The 14,889-nt window shown below is 47.0% G+C and overlaps 1 protein-coding gene across 4 annotated transcripts in view; it reads left to right on the forward strand.

The window, feature by feature from the left end:
- The window catches only part of PALM (paralemmin), a 383,754-nt gene that overhangs the window by 321,486 nt on the left and 47,379 nt on the right, over window positions 1-14,889 (forward strand). For all 4 annotated transcript variants that reach the window (XM_077254372.1, XM_077254354.1, XM_077254364.1 and 1 more), the window contains exon 5: window positions 10,053-10,158. In XM_077254372.1, coding sequence (XP_077110487.1) covers window positions 10,053-10,158 — 106 coding nt within the window. The remainder of the gene's footprint in view (window positions 1-10,052; window positions 10,159-14,889) is intronic.

The following is a 14,889-nucleotide window of genomic DNA, read 5'->3' on the forward strand; positions in this document are numbered from 1 at the left end:
CTTCCGCTGCAGGGCTCCACCTCCTCCCGATCCACGTGGATTTGTAGCGGCTCCCCGATTTCTTGGATAACCCCGCGTCCATATCGGGGGTTGAAGGAGACCACTACACCCCAGTGGGACGGCGGGATCTCCGGAGCTCTGACCAAGTCAATCGACGCTGCAGGCTGGGGCCGGCTCCGCCATGCTGCCATCAGACGCCGTAGATGTTCGGCGTCCGGCAAGATCTTCAGGTCCGGCGTCTGTAGCGTACCTCCAGCCGCGGCCAGGCGGGAGGGAACAGGGGACACTGGGGACAAACGGATCTCCGTGGGCTGGCCTAGCCGAGTAAGCACGCGGGCATCGGCCTCCAGCCGGCGGGCTAGCTGTCGGGCCTCGGCTGCAGCCACACATTCTTCAGACAGCGGCAAAGGGGGTCGGCCCACTGGTGGCTCCGTAGGGGTCAGACCCCGCAGCGTTGGTACTTCTGGGACTGTGTCGGGTTGCGCAGCCTCAGGCCGGATCGGGTCAGTCTCACGCGGGGTTCCTGGTGTCGCCATCTTTACTTTCTCTCCAATGTCCTCTTCCCGCGGTCTCTTTCGTGGGCGGCCCCGTCCCCATGGTCTCCACCCTCCAACCAGGATCAGGAGGCGGACCTCGGCTGTTGACGGGCACGTCCTCAGGACACAGAAATACTTAGACTGGGCGGCCATTGCTGTTCGCGCTCTCCAGCTTGCCTACGCCCACTTCACGCCCCTCCTCTTCTCCTGCGCTCTCCTCAGCGCTGTAATGGCGGCGGATTTTGGCGGCAAATGGCGCAGCACAGTCCTTGCAATAAAGTACAGTCCAAGCACAGTAAATCACAGTTCCAAGGCACACATGACCTGATTCTTCAGGCTTAAGTTGATCCTGTTCGTGACGCCAAGTTGTAGCGCCCCCACTGCCGCAGGGCCGAGGGGTACCCGGTACCGGGCCTCTGCGTCTCTGCTTCTGGAGTTGTCACGGCGGCTAGGCCCCGGTCCGTGACCCTGCCGTGGGGCGCACAGTGAATGATAGGTGTGGATGTTGGTGGTGCAGTTGTGGGGTGCAGGTCGCGGTAAATAACGAGGACACCAGGTTGCAGTCTCTTTACCTCTTTACTGGAGATCTCTGAGTCCTCAGTCCAGAATATGGTTCACCAGGCTGCGCAAGTCCGGCCGGTCCAATGGCACCTCCAGAGTTCACTTCACAGGTGGAAATCGGTGCCTTCCTTCTTAGCGCTATGTGTTGTAGTCCTTCCCTGCTATGCTTACGGAAAGTACCCCACAACTGTTGTGTCTGTTTCTCGTGTTCCCTCACAACTCGATTAACTGATCTTCTGCTAATCTTCCGTCCCTTCCTGATGTTACAGTTAGAACGGCACCCGTTTGTCGGGTAGGCCTGGAGTTCTTCCGGGACCCTAGAGACGCCCCTCTCCCGCAATTGCCTCCCAAGACTTCATAGGTGATTTAGGTGAGACAGCCCGCCTGAGACTGACTGTCCTGCCGCAGTTTAGAGTATTGCTTGAAGCTGTCTAATGAAATACTCCCTCGGCGTTCCGGCCACCGGTAATGCGCCTCAGTAGGGTGTTGCTCCGGTCTTACAGCATGACCCCTACTGGTATTCTCCTATTGCTTGATCTCGTTTCTCACTCAGCACAATCTATCTCGCTTCTAGTCCTTTCTTGGGTCCCGCCGCTTCCCGGAGCTGGCGCGGACCCGTTACGTTCTTTTCAATGCCAAGCCTCTGTCAGGATCCCACTCCTGACAGAGACCCAGAGACCCTACTGTCTCTTCCTCCGCAACACCCTCTGCCACCAGGTGTTGCTTTGTTCAATCCAGTCAGCTTTCTCCTCTAACTTCCTGCCTGACCCCCAGTTTACCCACTATGGTGGGGAGTGGCCTAATGAATAGCACCCTTAGCTCCCCCCGGAGGCCCGGCTGTGAAATGTATTGGTGTCTGTGATACCTGATCAGATGAACTCCTTCAGTGCCATCGGACGCACCGTAGCTCCCCATAGTGGCGGAGCCACAGTACTGCAACGACCAGGACTCTGGGGCGCTGCACACACGGACACGGATAATTCCGGTACCGATTGTTTCCGGTACCGGAATTATCTGGACGTGTGAGACTGGCCTAACTCAGATTTTGCCAAAAAATCAGAAGCTTCCAAACACATTATATCATCTTATGGGCAGACCAGAATTGTTTAAAGTCATCGTAATCTAGGTGTGTCTAAACTTTTAATTTTGCAGTAAGTAATAAAAATGCCTTAAAACATTCTCTCTTATTATTCTGACATTTGGAAAATATTAATAATTATGGTAATCCTAATTGACGTAAAACGGGAAAGGTTTATTCTGAGTTCATGTCAGATATTGAGAAAAACATGCAGATGTGTCTTTTTATATAGTGTTTGGAAACTTCTGGATTCAACTGTGTAACAACTCTGCTGGCATCACTGCATGGCCTCCCATCCCCCACCTGCATTACACTCAAACTCACTTAGGCTAGGTTCCCATTGCGTTAATGGGATAGCGCTAATGGACAGCGTTGCACGGCGAAATTAACGCCGTGCACCGCGTCCGTTAGCGCTCCCATTGCCGGCAATGTTAGAGCACATTGCTAGCGCGTGTCATTTTCGGCACGCGCTAGCGATGTGCCGGTCTTTTGTAGCGCGCCTCGGACGCTGCTTGGCGCGCCAGAGGTCCGTTCCCCGCTCTCGCAGATCGGGGATCTGCGAGAGCGGGGACGTTAACGCGACCCCTGAACGCGGCCCCTGAACTGACTGAGCTCCGGCCCTAACAGCACAGCGGTGACGTCACCGCTGTGCTTTCACTTTCACTTTAGGGCCGGCGCTCAGTAAGTGTCAGGAAGCAGACGCTGGGGGACGCGCAGGTGAGTATGTACTGTTTGTTTTTTTTACTTTTACGCTGGTAACCAGGGTAAACATCGGGTTACTAAGCGCGGCCCTGCGCTTGGTAGCCCGATGTTTACCCTGGTTACCAGTGTAAAACATCGCTGGTATCGTTGCTTTTGCTTTCAAATACAACGATACACGGCGATCGGACGACCAAATAAAGTTCTGGACTTTATTCAGCGACCAGCGACATCACAGCAGGATCCTGATCGCTGCTGCGTGTCAAACTAAACGATATCGCTAGCGAGGACGCTGCAACGTCACGGATCGCTAGCGATATCGTTACAAAGTCGTTTCGTGTGAAGGTACCTTTACTCCCTCAGTCAGTTCTTAGCTGCTGAGGTGCCAGGCCCTGTCTCGCTTACTCTGTGTCCTGTGTAGCCACCCAGAGGGGCTTAGTACCCTGGTCTATGTCCTTGTGTAGCCACACAGCGGGGCTTTGTACCCTGGCCCATGTCTGCCACCCAGAGGGGCGTCGTACCCTTGCTTGTGTACATGTCTTTGTGTCTTGTCCGGTTCCTGACTTTGTCTCAGCCTAGTCTTGCTCCTATGTCCGTTTATATCCCTGCCTTGGTTTCTTTTCCCTGCTGTGTGTACTCTGTGTCTAGCTTTGCCCTGCTCTGCCCTCTGTGTCTTGCTTTACTCTGCTTTCGGCTCCGCTCTCTGCAACCTTGCTTTGCTCCTTGCTCTGCATTCTGTGACCTTGCTCTGCACTCTGTGGTTTTGCTCTCGGCTCTGCACTCTGAGTCTTGCTCTGCACTCTGACTTTGCTCTGCTCTCAGCTCCGCACTCTGTGGCTTTGCTCTCAGCTCTGCTCTCTGTAGCTTTGCTCTGCCTTCGCTCTGTACTCTGACTTTGCTCTGCACTCTCTGGCCCTGCCCTGTGGCTCCGCTCAGCTCTCGCTCTGCGGCTCCGCTCCTTGCGGTTCTACCTGGCTCCGCTCCTTGCGGTTCTACCTGGCTCCGCTTCTTGCGGTTCTACTTCTCCCGCTCTTGGCTCCGCCTCCTGCGTTTCTGCACTTGGCTCCAGCTCTTGGCTGTGCCTCCTGTGGTTCTGCGCTTGGCTCCGTCTCCAGCTCTTGGCTCCGCCTCCTGCATTTCTGCTCTTGGCTCCGGCTCCAGCTTGGCTCCGCCTCCTGCGTTTCTGTGCTTGACTCTGCCTCCTGCTCTTGGCTCCGCCTCCTGCGTTTCTGTTCTTGGCTCTAGCTCCTGTGCTTTCGCTCTGCATCCGCTCTTGCGGTCTTATCTACCTATTCTTAAGTCCTCCTGTCTGAACAGGTTCTTACCTGTTTTACATGCCTGCCTGCAGACCGGTCCCTACCGGTTCTTTCAGTGTTCCAGTCTTGTCCGCCTGTCCTGCCAGAGAGCCAGCCGTGCCCGCGTCTCTGTTGTACCCGTCTGCCTGCCTGTGTCCTGTTGTGAATTCTGTTGTGGGTTCTGCTCTTGGGCTCCCTCCGGTGGTTATAAGTGGTGGTGCTGCTGTTTGTCCTTCACAACGGTCATCAGCTGCTTCCACTTTGGACGGGGCTATTTAGTCTTGCTCCTTCCTTTAGTGAGTGCCAGTTGTCCATTGTTTTCTAGAGACCCACATCTCAGCTTGGTTTCTCCTCCTGGATTGTCCAAATCATCAAAGATAAGTCCTGGCTCTGTTTTTTCAGTCCACATGCGGTGGACTTAATTGTTCTGTGAATTGCTATGTTTTTTCTTGTCCAGCTTTGTCTGTGTTAAGATTTACTCAGTCAAGTTGGAAGCTCTGGAGTCACAGAGTTACCCTCCATGCCTTTAGTTAGGTGTGGAGATTTTGTATTCTCTGTGGTGGATTTTGTAGTATTTTTTATACTGACCGCACAGTACTCATTCCTGTCTTTTCTTTCTAGTTAGCGTGGCCTCCTTTGCTAAATTCTGTTTTCAGTCTGCGTTTGTAATTTCCCTCTCCTCTCACAGTCAATATTTGTGGGGGGCTGTCTTTCCTTTGGGGATTTTTCTCTGAGGCAAGATAGTATTCCTGTTTCTTTCTTTAGGTGTAATTAGTCCTCCGGCCGTGACGAGGTGTCTAGGGAGTGACAGGAACATCCCACGGCTACTTCTAGTTGATGTGTTAAGTTCAGGGTCAGCGGTCAGTATAGAGGCCACCTACTCCAGAGCTCGTCCATGCTGCTCCTAGGCCACCAGTTCATAACAGTGTCCCAGCCATGCCCGCCTGTCTGCCTGCCGTGCCCGCTCGCCTGTTTACGTTCCGTTCCCCGGTGGGATCAGCAGCCACAGCCAGACACCACCCTGGAGTGGTACCTGGTAGCTTCCTATTGCACAAGTCTGACCTCACCAACAGAGGCTCCAGCAAACACCTAGGAAGCTACTTAGTTACGCCCCTTCCAGGAAAGTTTGGTCTGTGGTCCAGTGGGGCCACACCCCCGCACGCCCGCGCCAACCAGTCTGGGCGCGAGCGTGACAAACTGTATATACAGTACAGATGTGCCAAAACTGTGTCGGACTCTCACTAATGTTAATGGCCTATTCTGAAAATCAGCATCAGTCACAGAAAACCCCTTAAAACTTACTTTAAATTGGAAAAGAGACTTTTAATTTTGTGCTCATCTTCTAGCATTAACGCTGGTTTCATACTTGCGTTTTGATCTGCAGCGTTTGTAAAAAAAACGCAGGTGGTGAAAAAACGCATGTAAACGCTGCGTTTTTTAGACGCATGCGTTTTTGCATGCAGTAAAAAAAGCGGCGTTTTGACGCGTTTACATGCGTTTTTTCCTGCGTTTGCGTTTTTGAAACGCATGCTGAGAAGTGTGTGACAGCTGCCAATCATCAAAATCAACTAGAAAACCCACTATTAATAGAATTAGCTAGGGTTAGGATCCCTAGGGTTAGGATTAGGGTTAGGGTTAGGGTTAGTGTTAGGGGTAGGGTTAGGGTTTGGATCCCTAGGGTTAGGGTTAGGGGTAGCTTTTTATTAGAAGAATGTCCTGGTCACCAGGTCACTGATAAGCCACCCCCCACCATCAAGGTGATAAAGGGATCCAAAACCCTAACCCTACCCCTAACCCTAACCCTAGGGATCCTAACCCTACCCCTAACCCTAACCCTAGGGATCCATAGGGATTGGCTATTATGTTGACCTGGAGACCAGGACATTCTTCTAATAAAAAGCTTTGTTCAATGTGGACACCCCAAGATATACGGTATTGCTATAGAGTACTAAAAATATAAACTCGGAGAGTATTTACTGTCATATTGTTAGGGGTAGGGGTAGGGTTAGGGTTTGGATCCCTAGGGTTAGGGTTATAATCCCTTTATCACCCTGATGGTGGGGGGTGGCTTATCAGGGTGTATTCTTGTTTTTTTCTATAAAAACGCATGCGTTTAAAACGCAAGCAAACGCATGTACGCAAAAACGCATGCGTTTCCATAGACATCAATGTATTTTTTGACGCAAATCAAACGCAAATGAACGCATGCGTTTTTTTGCGGCAAAAAAACGCCTCTGAAAATTACTACATGTTGCATTTCTGCAAAAGAACGCATGCAGCAAAAAAACGCATGCGTCGTTAAACGCGGCCAAACGCGTACAAAAAACGCATGCGTCGTTAAACGCGGCCAAACGCGTACAAAAAAAAACGCATGCGTTTTTAATGTTAAACATGGGAAAAAACGCATGCGTTTTTTTTCGGTAAAAACGCTGCAGATCAAAACGCAAGTGTGAAACCAGCCTAAAAGCTAAAATGAAAAAACGTCTCTGCGCTACATAATGTGAACATGTGCGGTAATTAGTCCTATAAGATACCATCCACACTAATCCCCATCAATTGTGCAAATGCATGCTTGGTAAATTGAATTGTTAGTCACACAGAGCAAATTGCAGTAGAAAAAGGGTGTAATCAAAGCAACAAACACATACTGTATAGCTAAACATCATATACCATTAAATGGAAATTCGTTATCCAACAGCCGTAGTTGAATAAGCGAATGCCACGGTTGGCAGGCACAGTTGTTCATGGTATAATTTTTGTTGATTTTAGTTAAACCCCTCATAGGGGCAACTGTTTAATAGTTATTAGCCACACCTGGCAGACGCAGTTCAATAGTTGTCCACAGTTTTGATCTTCGTGCTGCTTTAGCCCAGAGACGTTTTTTCATTTTAATTTTAAGCTCATTAGTAATACACCACCATGGGTGATTTTTTTAGCTTTTGCAGTTTTTTTATATATGTCTCTGCATATGTATCCCAATATCTAAATTGTTTCTAGCATTAAAAGCTGTTTACGTTTTTGTCCGCTACAAGGAATGTATGATCAGAAAATTAATGTTAAATGGAGTCTTTTATAAAGGTGACTATATAAGACCGCTGTCTTTAATGAAGGTAACGAGTTGATTAAGAGCGTCTAACCTGTCTGTAGGAGCCAGAACTCTTAGGGTATGTGTCCACGTTCAGGAAACGCTTTTTATTATTTAAGTGGTGAATAAATATTCGGAAATTAGTTAAAACATTTTTTTGCTTGTGTCACCATTTTCTGAGAGCTGTAACGTTTGTAATTTTTGGTCAGTGGGGCTGTGTGAGGGCTTTTTTTGAGCCCTGAGCCAATGTAGAGGCAGATGATGGCAGAATATCACATTCATCATCTGCCGGCAAAGATGGGGGCTTCGTCCCTGAGGTCGCATGAAAGTCAAAGTGCTGCCATACAACAACTATATGTTCATATGTGGGTAAGGGGTTAAAGAGTAACCGTTGTTTACTTTTTCATAAATCGATAGTACACATGAAAATTTGTAATATATATTTTATTAGAGAAACTACCGTATATACTCGAGTATAAGCCGACACCCCTAATTTTGCCATAAAAAACTGGGAAAACTTAATGACTCGAGTATAAGACTAGGGTGGAAAATGCAGCAGCTACTGGTAAATTTCAAAAAAAAAAATAGATACCAATATAAGTTAAATTATTTGAGACATCAGTAGGTTGTGTTTTTGAATATCCATATTGAATCAGGAGCCCCATATAATGCTCCATATAGTTCATGATGGGTCCCATAAGATGCTCCATACAAAATACACCCCATATAATGCTCCATAAAGTTTATGATGAGCCCCATAAGATGCTCCATATTAAAATATGCCCCATATAATGCTGCACAAATGTTGAATATGACCCCATAAGATGCTCCATAGAGATATTTGTCCCGTATAATGCTGCACATGGCCCCATACAGATATTTGCCCCATATAATGCTGCACATGGCCCCATAATATGCTCCATACAGATATTTGCCCATACAATGCTGCACATGGCCCCATACAGATATTTGCCCCATATAATGCTGCACATGGCCCCATATAATGCTGCATATGTCCCCATACAGATATTTGCCCCATATAATGCTGCACATGGCCCCATAAGATGCTCCATACAGATATTTGCCCCATATAATGCTGCACATGGCCCCATACAGATATTTGCCCCATATAATGCTGCACATGGCCTCATAAGATGCTCCATACAGATATTTGCCTTTTATAATGCTGCACATGGCCCCATAAGATGGTCCATACAGATATTTGCCCCATGTAATGCTGCACATGACCCCATAAGATGCTCCATACAGATATTTGCCCCATATAATGCTGCACATGGCCCCATAATATGCTCCATACAGATATTTTCCCCCATATAACGATGCACATGGCCCCATAAGATGCTCCATACAGATTTGCCCCATATAATGCTGCACATGGCCCCATAATATGCTCCATACAGATATTTGCCCCGTATGCTGTTGCTGCGATTAAAAAAATAAAAAATTACATACTCACCTCTCAGGCCACCGGCACTTGCTATATTCACCTGCTCCGCGTTCCACCGACGGCCGCCGCTGTGTCTTTCGCGTCCTTTGCACTGACTGTTCAGGCAAACGGCGGTACGCACACTAATCGCGTCACTGCGCCCTCTGACCTGAGCGTCAGTGTAGAGGACGGGGAAGACGGAGCGGCGGCCGGCGGTTGAACGGGGAGCAGGTGAATATCGCGCACTGCGTTATACTCACCTGCTCCTGACGCTGTCCCTTCACGTCTGTTCCATGGCACCGGCAGCTTCTTCCTGTAGTGAGCGGTCACATAGTACCGCTCATTGCAGTAATGAATATGCAGCTCCACCCCTATGGGAGTGGAGTCGGGTCCATATTCATTGCTGTAATGAGCAGTACCATGTGACCGCTCACTACAGGAAGAAGCTGCCGGCGCCGGGGAACCAGGGACCGTGCCAGGAGCAGGTGAGTATTATTACACAGCTGCTCCCCCTCCCCTGCCGACCCCTGGGTATGACTTGAGTATAAGCCGAGAGGGGCAATTTCAGCCTAAAAAAATGGGCTGAAATTCTCGGCTTATACTCGAGTATATACGGTAGTTTCTCTCTCCTCCAGGACTGATCTTTTGTTGTCAGAATTCTCAATTCATAGATAAAATCTGTCTTCAGTGAATACAGACTTTCCCATTACTGAGATAGGAGCTGGCAGTTGGTGCTCACAACGTTTCATGGAGAACTAACTATTATTTCAGGAGCACGTGCAACACAATGTCTGCATCTGCCACTAGCACCTTCCTCATCTCCCCTTCTCCTTCATAGAATTTTAAAAGCACCAACTGTCGTCTCATATCTCAGTAATGAGAAGATCTCTTCACTGAATGCAGATATTAGCCATGATTTGAGAGTGAAAGATTAAACCAAGAGGTGAAAGAAGCAGATAAGTTGCTTATTTTTATGTGTACTATTGATCTATGAAATATAAGCTCAGTTTCCAATGTGAAAATTGCAAGGTTTTTTAAATACAAATAGTGATATGAAAAAAGAAAATAAATTACAAAAATGACGATACATTCCATTTACCGGTTTCTTTCACCCAAATATACCTGCATTTTCCCTAGCATTTTTAAGACAGGTGATTTATTCAATGCTATACTTTCTATGGCTAAAATTTGCTGCAAACAGTCTCTTCTCAGTGTATTATAGTGCTGGCCTTTTCACATAATATGTGAAGTCCTTGTTGATATCATATTAGTGCTTCTCCCAATAACAGAACCCACAAGTTGTTCTGTAGCGTTCTGCATTATTAAAATATCATTGTGTCTTACTCCCCAGCCTGGAAAATGAAATTGAGCTACTGGAGACGGGCATGTCGAGCACATCCACCAAAGAGAGCCTAGCATCAGAGCCTGATAACCAAGAAGTGGCCAGAACAAACAAGGTGAGCTTCAGTGCTGGGCATTAGCTTAAGGTCCCCTTTACACGTCCGATTATTTTTGTCCGTATGTGGTCCGTTTTGTAGTGACTGCAATTACGCACAGACTCACACCTATTGTATTCAGTGGTGGTGCTCACATATCAGGTTTTTCACACGGACCGTGTGTCCGTGTGAAAAACCCGCAGACATATCAGTTGTTTTCGGGCACCACAGACAAAATGCGTGCCGCACACGTGCACACTGATGACACACGGATGACATCCATGTGTCATTAGCGTGATACGTACCAGCGTCTGGGAAAAAAACTGTACAGTTCACACTTTTCCTAGGCACCATGTGCCGAAGACAGCTCTCATCATTGTCACCTGATCTCTCTGAGATCAGCACGACCAGACGACAATGATGGGAGTTGTAAACAGCACCCGCAGTGTACATTGTGTATAAAATAAAAAAATTAAATAAAAAAATTGGGCTCCCTTATAAATTTGATAACCAGCAGAGGGAAAGCCCACAGCTGGGGGCTGATGTTACTAATGTGCAAAAGGGGATAATATCCCAAAAGGTTTCCAGGCTATTACTAACAGCTCACAGCTGTATGCTTAGCTTTTACTGGTTAGTTTACGGGGACCACAGAAAAAAAATGAGGTGGGGTCCCTCCATAAATTCTAACAAGCAAAAGCTAAACAGACTGTGGCTTAATATTAATAGCCTGGGAAGAGAGGCCAGGGATAATGGTCTTCCCTCCCAGGCTGCCAATATCAGCCCTCTGCCACCCCAGAAATGACACATCCAGAAGATATGCCAAATCTGGCTTTCAGCCTCGCTTTTCCCACTTGCCCTGGTGCGGTGGCAAGTAGGGTAATAGGGTTGAGGTTGCTTCGTATTCATATTTAATCATAAAGAATAAAATAATAAAGTCCTTTTATTGAAATAAACATACCCCACCCGCATTTTCCCATTTATTACTGTAAAAATGAAAATAATAAACCATATTCCTCACCTGTCCAACAACAATCCATTTGTCCCACAAAGAACTCCAAAAAACTACATTATTTATTTTATACACAATGTGCACAGTGGGTGCTGAATACAACTCCCATCATTGTCGCCTGGTCGTGCTGATCTCGGGGAGACCAGACCACAATGATGAGAACTGCCTTCAGCACCCGGAGCCTGGGAATAGTGAACTGTACTGCTTTTCCCAGGCGCCAGTACGTGTCACATGAGAAAATGGATGGCACACTGATATGAGACATGGACAGAAAACGAAAACACGGATGTCACAACGACGAACATACCGATGGGACATGGACCACGGATCTCACCAGTACTGGTTTTTCCAGCACAGGAATCACCAACACGTGCGAAAGGGGCCTTACATCTAAGGCCGGCGTCACACTGGCGAGTTTTACGGACGTAAGAGCGCAGAAACTACGTCCGTAAAACTCGCATAACATACGGCACAATTACTCTAAATGGGGCTGCTCCTATTTGCCGTATATTACGGTTCAGTATTATACGGCTTTCTACGGCCGTACAAAATCGCAGCATGCTGCGTTTGTCAGCGTATTGCGCAAAAAAATCGCTAATGAAAGTCTATGGGGGCGAGAAAAATACGGATTCCACACGGACCTGCAGTGTGACTTGCGAGAAATACGCACCGGTGTTAGTGAAAAGTCGGTAATTCAATTGCCGGCTTTTCATTTCTCCTGCACAAACCCGACAGGATATGAGACATGGTTTACATACAGTAAACCATCTCATATCCCCTTTTTTTTTGCATATTCCACACTACTAATGTTAGTAGTGTGTATGTGCAAAATTTCAGCGCTGTAGCTGCTGAAATAAAGGGTTAAATGGCGGAAAAAATTGGCGTGGGCTCCCGCGCAATTTTCTCCGCCAGAATGGTAAAGCCAGTGACTGAGGGCAGATATTAATAGCCAGGAGAGGGTCCATGGTTATTGGCCCCCCCGTGGCTAAAAACATCTGCCCCCAGCCACCCCAGAAAAGGCACATCTGGAAGATGCACCTATTCTGGCACTTGGCCACTCTCTTCCCACTCCCTGTAGCGGTGGGCTATGGGGTAATGAAGGGTTAATGCCACCTTGCTATTGGAAGGTGACATTAAGCCAGATTAATAATGGAGAGGCGTCAATTATGACACCTATCCATTATTAATCCAATTGTTGGAAAGGGTTAAAAAACACACACACACATGATTTAAAAGTATTTTAATGAAATAAACACAGCGGTTGTTGTAATAATTTATTGTTCTCTCAATCCATCAAGAACACCCTCGCTTGGAAAAATAATAAACGCACAAGATACATACCTTCTGGTGAACCGTCTCGTCCCACGATGTAATCCATCTGAAGGGGTTAACTAATATTACAGGCAGGAGCCCTGCTAAATGCAGCGGTGCTCTGTGCCTGTAATCCCCGGCGAATGAATGAAATGTAGGTCATTGACCTACATTTCCTTCAGTCGCGGTGATGCGCCCCCTGGTGGATGTCCTCATATGACCTGGAGCGTGGGAAAAAGTTCCCAGGCTGCAGTTCATGAGAACATCCAGCAGGGGCGCATCACCGCGACTCAATGTAAGTACAGATCACTGCTTTCCTTTCAGCACCCGAGGATTACAGGCACGGAGCACAGCTGCATTAGCAGGGCTCCTGCCTGTAATATTAGTTAACCCCTTCAGATGGATTACTTCGTGGGACGAGACGGTTCACCAGAAGGTATGTATCTTGTGCGTTTATTATTTTTCCAAGCGAGGGTGTTCCTGATGGATTGCGAGAACAATAAATTATTACAACAACCGCTGTGTTTATTTTATTAAAATACTTTTAAATCATGTGTGTGTGTGTTTTTTAACCCTTTCCAACAATTGGATTAATAATGGATAGGTGTCATAATTGACGCCTCTCAATTATTAATCTGTCTTAATGTCACCTTCCAATAGCAAGGTGGCATTAACCCTTCATTACCCCATATCCCACCGCTACAGGGAGTGGGAAGAGAGTGGCCAAGTGCCAGAATAGGCGCATCTTACAGATGTGCCATTTCTGGGGTGGCTGGGGGCAGATGTTTTTAGCCACGGGGGGGCCAATAACCATGGACCCTCTCCTGGCTATTAATATCTGCCCTCAGTCACTGGCTTTACCATTCTGGCGGAGAAAATTGCGCGGGAGCCCACGCCAATTTTTTCCGCCATTTAACCCTTTATTTCAGCAGCTACAGCGCTGAAATTTTGCACATACACACTACTAACATTAGTAGTGTGGAATATGCAAAAAAAAAGGGGATATGAGATGGTTTACTGTATGAAAACCATGTCTCATATCCTGTCGGGTTTGTGCAGGAGAAATGAAAAGCCGGTAATTGAATTACCGTCTGTTCACAGATATCGCGCTGAATGAAATCTAAATACAGAATATATATATATGTGTCTCAATGACATATATATATATATACTGTATATATGTTTTCCCGAACATTTGAGCACATAAATCCATTAGATGTCGGTTTTGCCAGCCTGCGCGAAAATCTCGCAGTACGGATGCCATACGGATTACATACCGAGGATGCCATGCGCAAAATACGCTGACACACCCTGACTACGGATCACTATTTTGGGAACATTTCTCCGTATTACGGCCGTAGTACGGACGTAAAAAACGGACCGTATTGTCTTACGCCGAGTGTGACGCCGGCCTAACAGTGTTTCCTACCAAACCACACACTGCGCACATCACACAATGTTCAAGAAAATGACGCTACTCATCGATGGGAGTCTCGGGATTCACTGAATTACAACTATATTTAACCATTTTGTAAAAGTACTGTTTTAAATAATAAAGATGATTTTTGCAGCATAATTTTAACAAATTGTCTTCGTTAAGAGATGAGCCAGATGTGTTATGTCTTATGGGCAGTGAATATCTAAAAGAGACTTGCTTTTTCTAAAGTGTGAAAAGAATTAGAAACAAACACAGATGGCAAAAAGGGAAACATCACTAAACATAAAAAATAAAACCCACAAAAAATACTTTAATGAAATAAAAACTCCTCCCACACTTACCCTCTTTCACCACTTTATTCAAAAAGAAAAAAAAAAACTCATGCAGGTCTGCTGTAGTCCACTAACTTTGCCGTAGTGCAGCGATTCCGATGAACAGAGGCTGTGGAACCTTGTTCTGATGCTTGATAGCCTTTGCCTACAGCCACTATGTTCTGAAGAGTGGTGACGTCAGTAACCTTACCACTCTTCACAGTCTCCGGGTCATGCAGAGGGCAGGCAGCATGAGACTCAAAATGTCTGAAGAGCCACAATGTTATTGACATCACCGCTCTTCAAGAATCACCGGGTCTCGCACTGCGTGTGTGCAGTGACACCTCTCCATTGCTAACACCAGGGCTGTGTAGTGTTTTTGAACACTACACCGTTTACCTCAACTGCAAAAGCCTTTACCCCGTTTGTCAAAGCACTAGGTCAATCGGGAACAGCCTGGTGAAGTGCCCCAATTGGAACATCTCATGTGATGCTCCATTTAAGGGACGGCTACGGCCCGCTATTTTTAAGCTGGGAAGTGTACAGTAACCAGGGACCTTCTCAGTATGATAATATCAGCTCACAGCTGTCTACTTTACCTTTGCTGGTTTCAAAAAATAGGGGGGCCACCACGTTGTTTTTTTTAAATTCTTTTTGTTTATGTTTTGTTCTGACATGTACAC

The sequence above is a fragment of the Ranitomeya variabilis genome, chromosome 1 (assembly GCF_051348905.1).
Source record: "Ranitomeya variabilis isolate aRanVar5 chromosome 1, aRanVar5.hap1, whole genome shotgun sequence".
NCBI classification, from domain to species: domain Eukaryota; kingdom Metazoa; phylum Chordata; class Amphibia; order Anura; family Dendrobatidae; genus Ranitomeya; species Ranitomeya variabilis.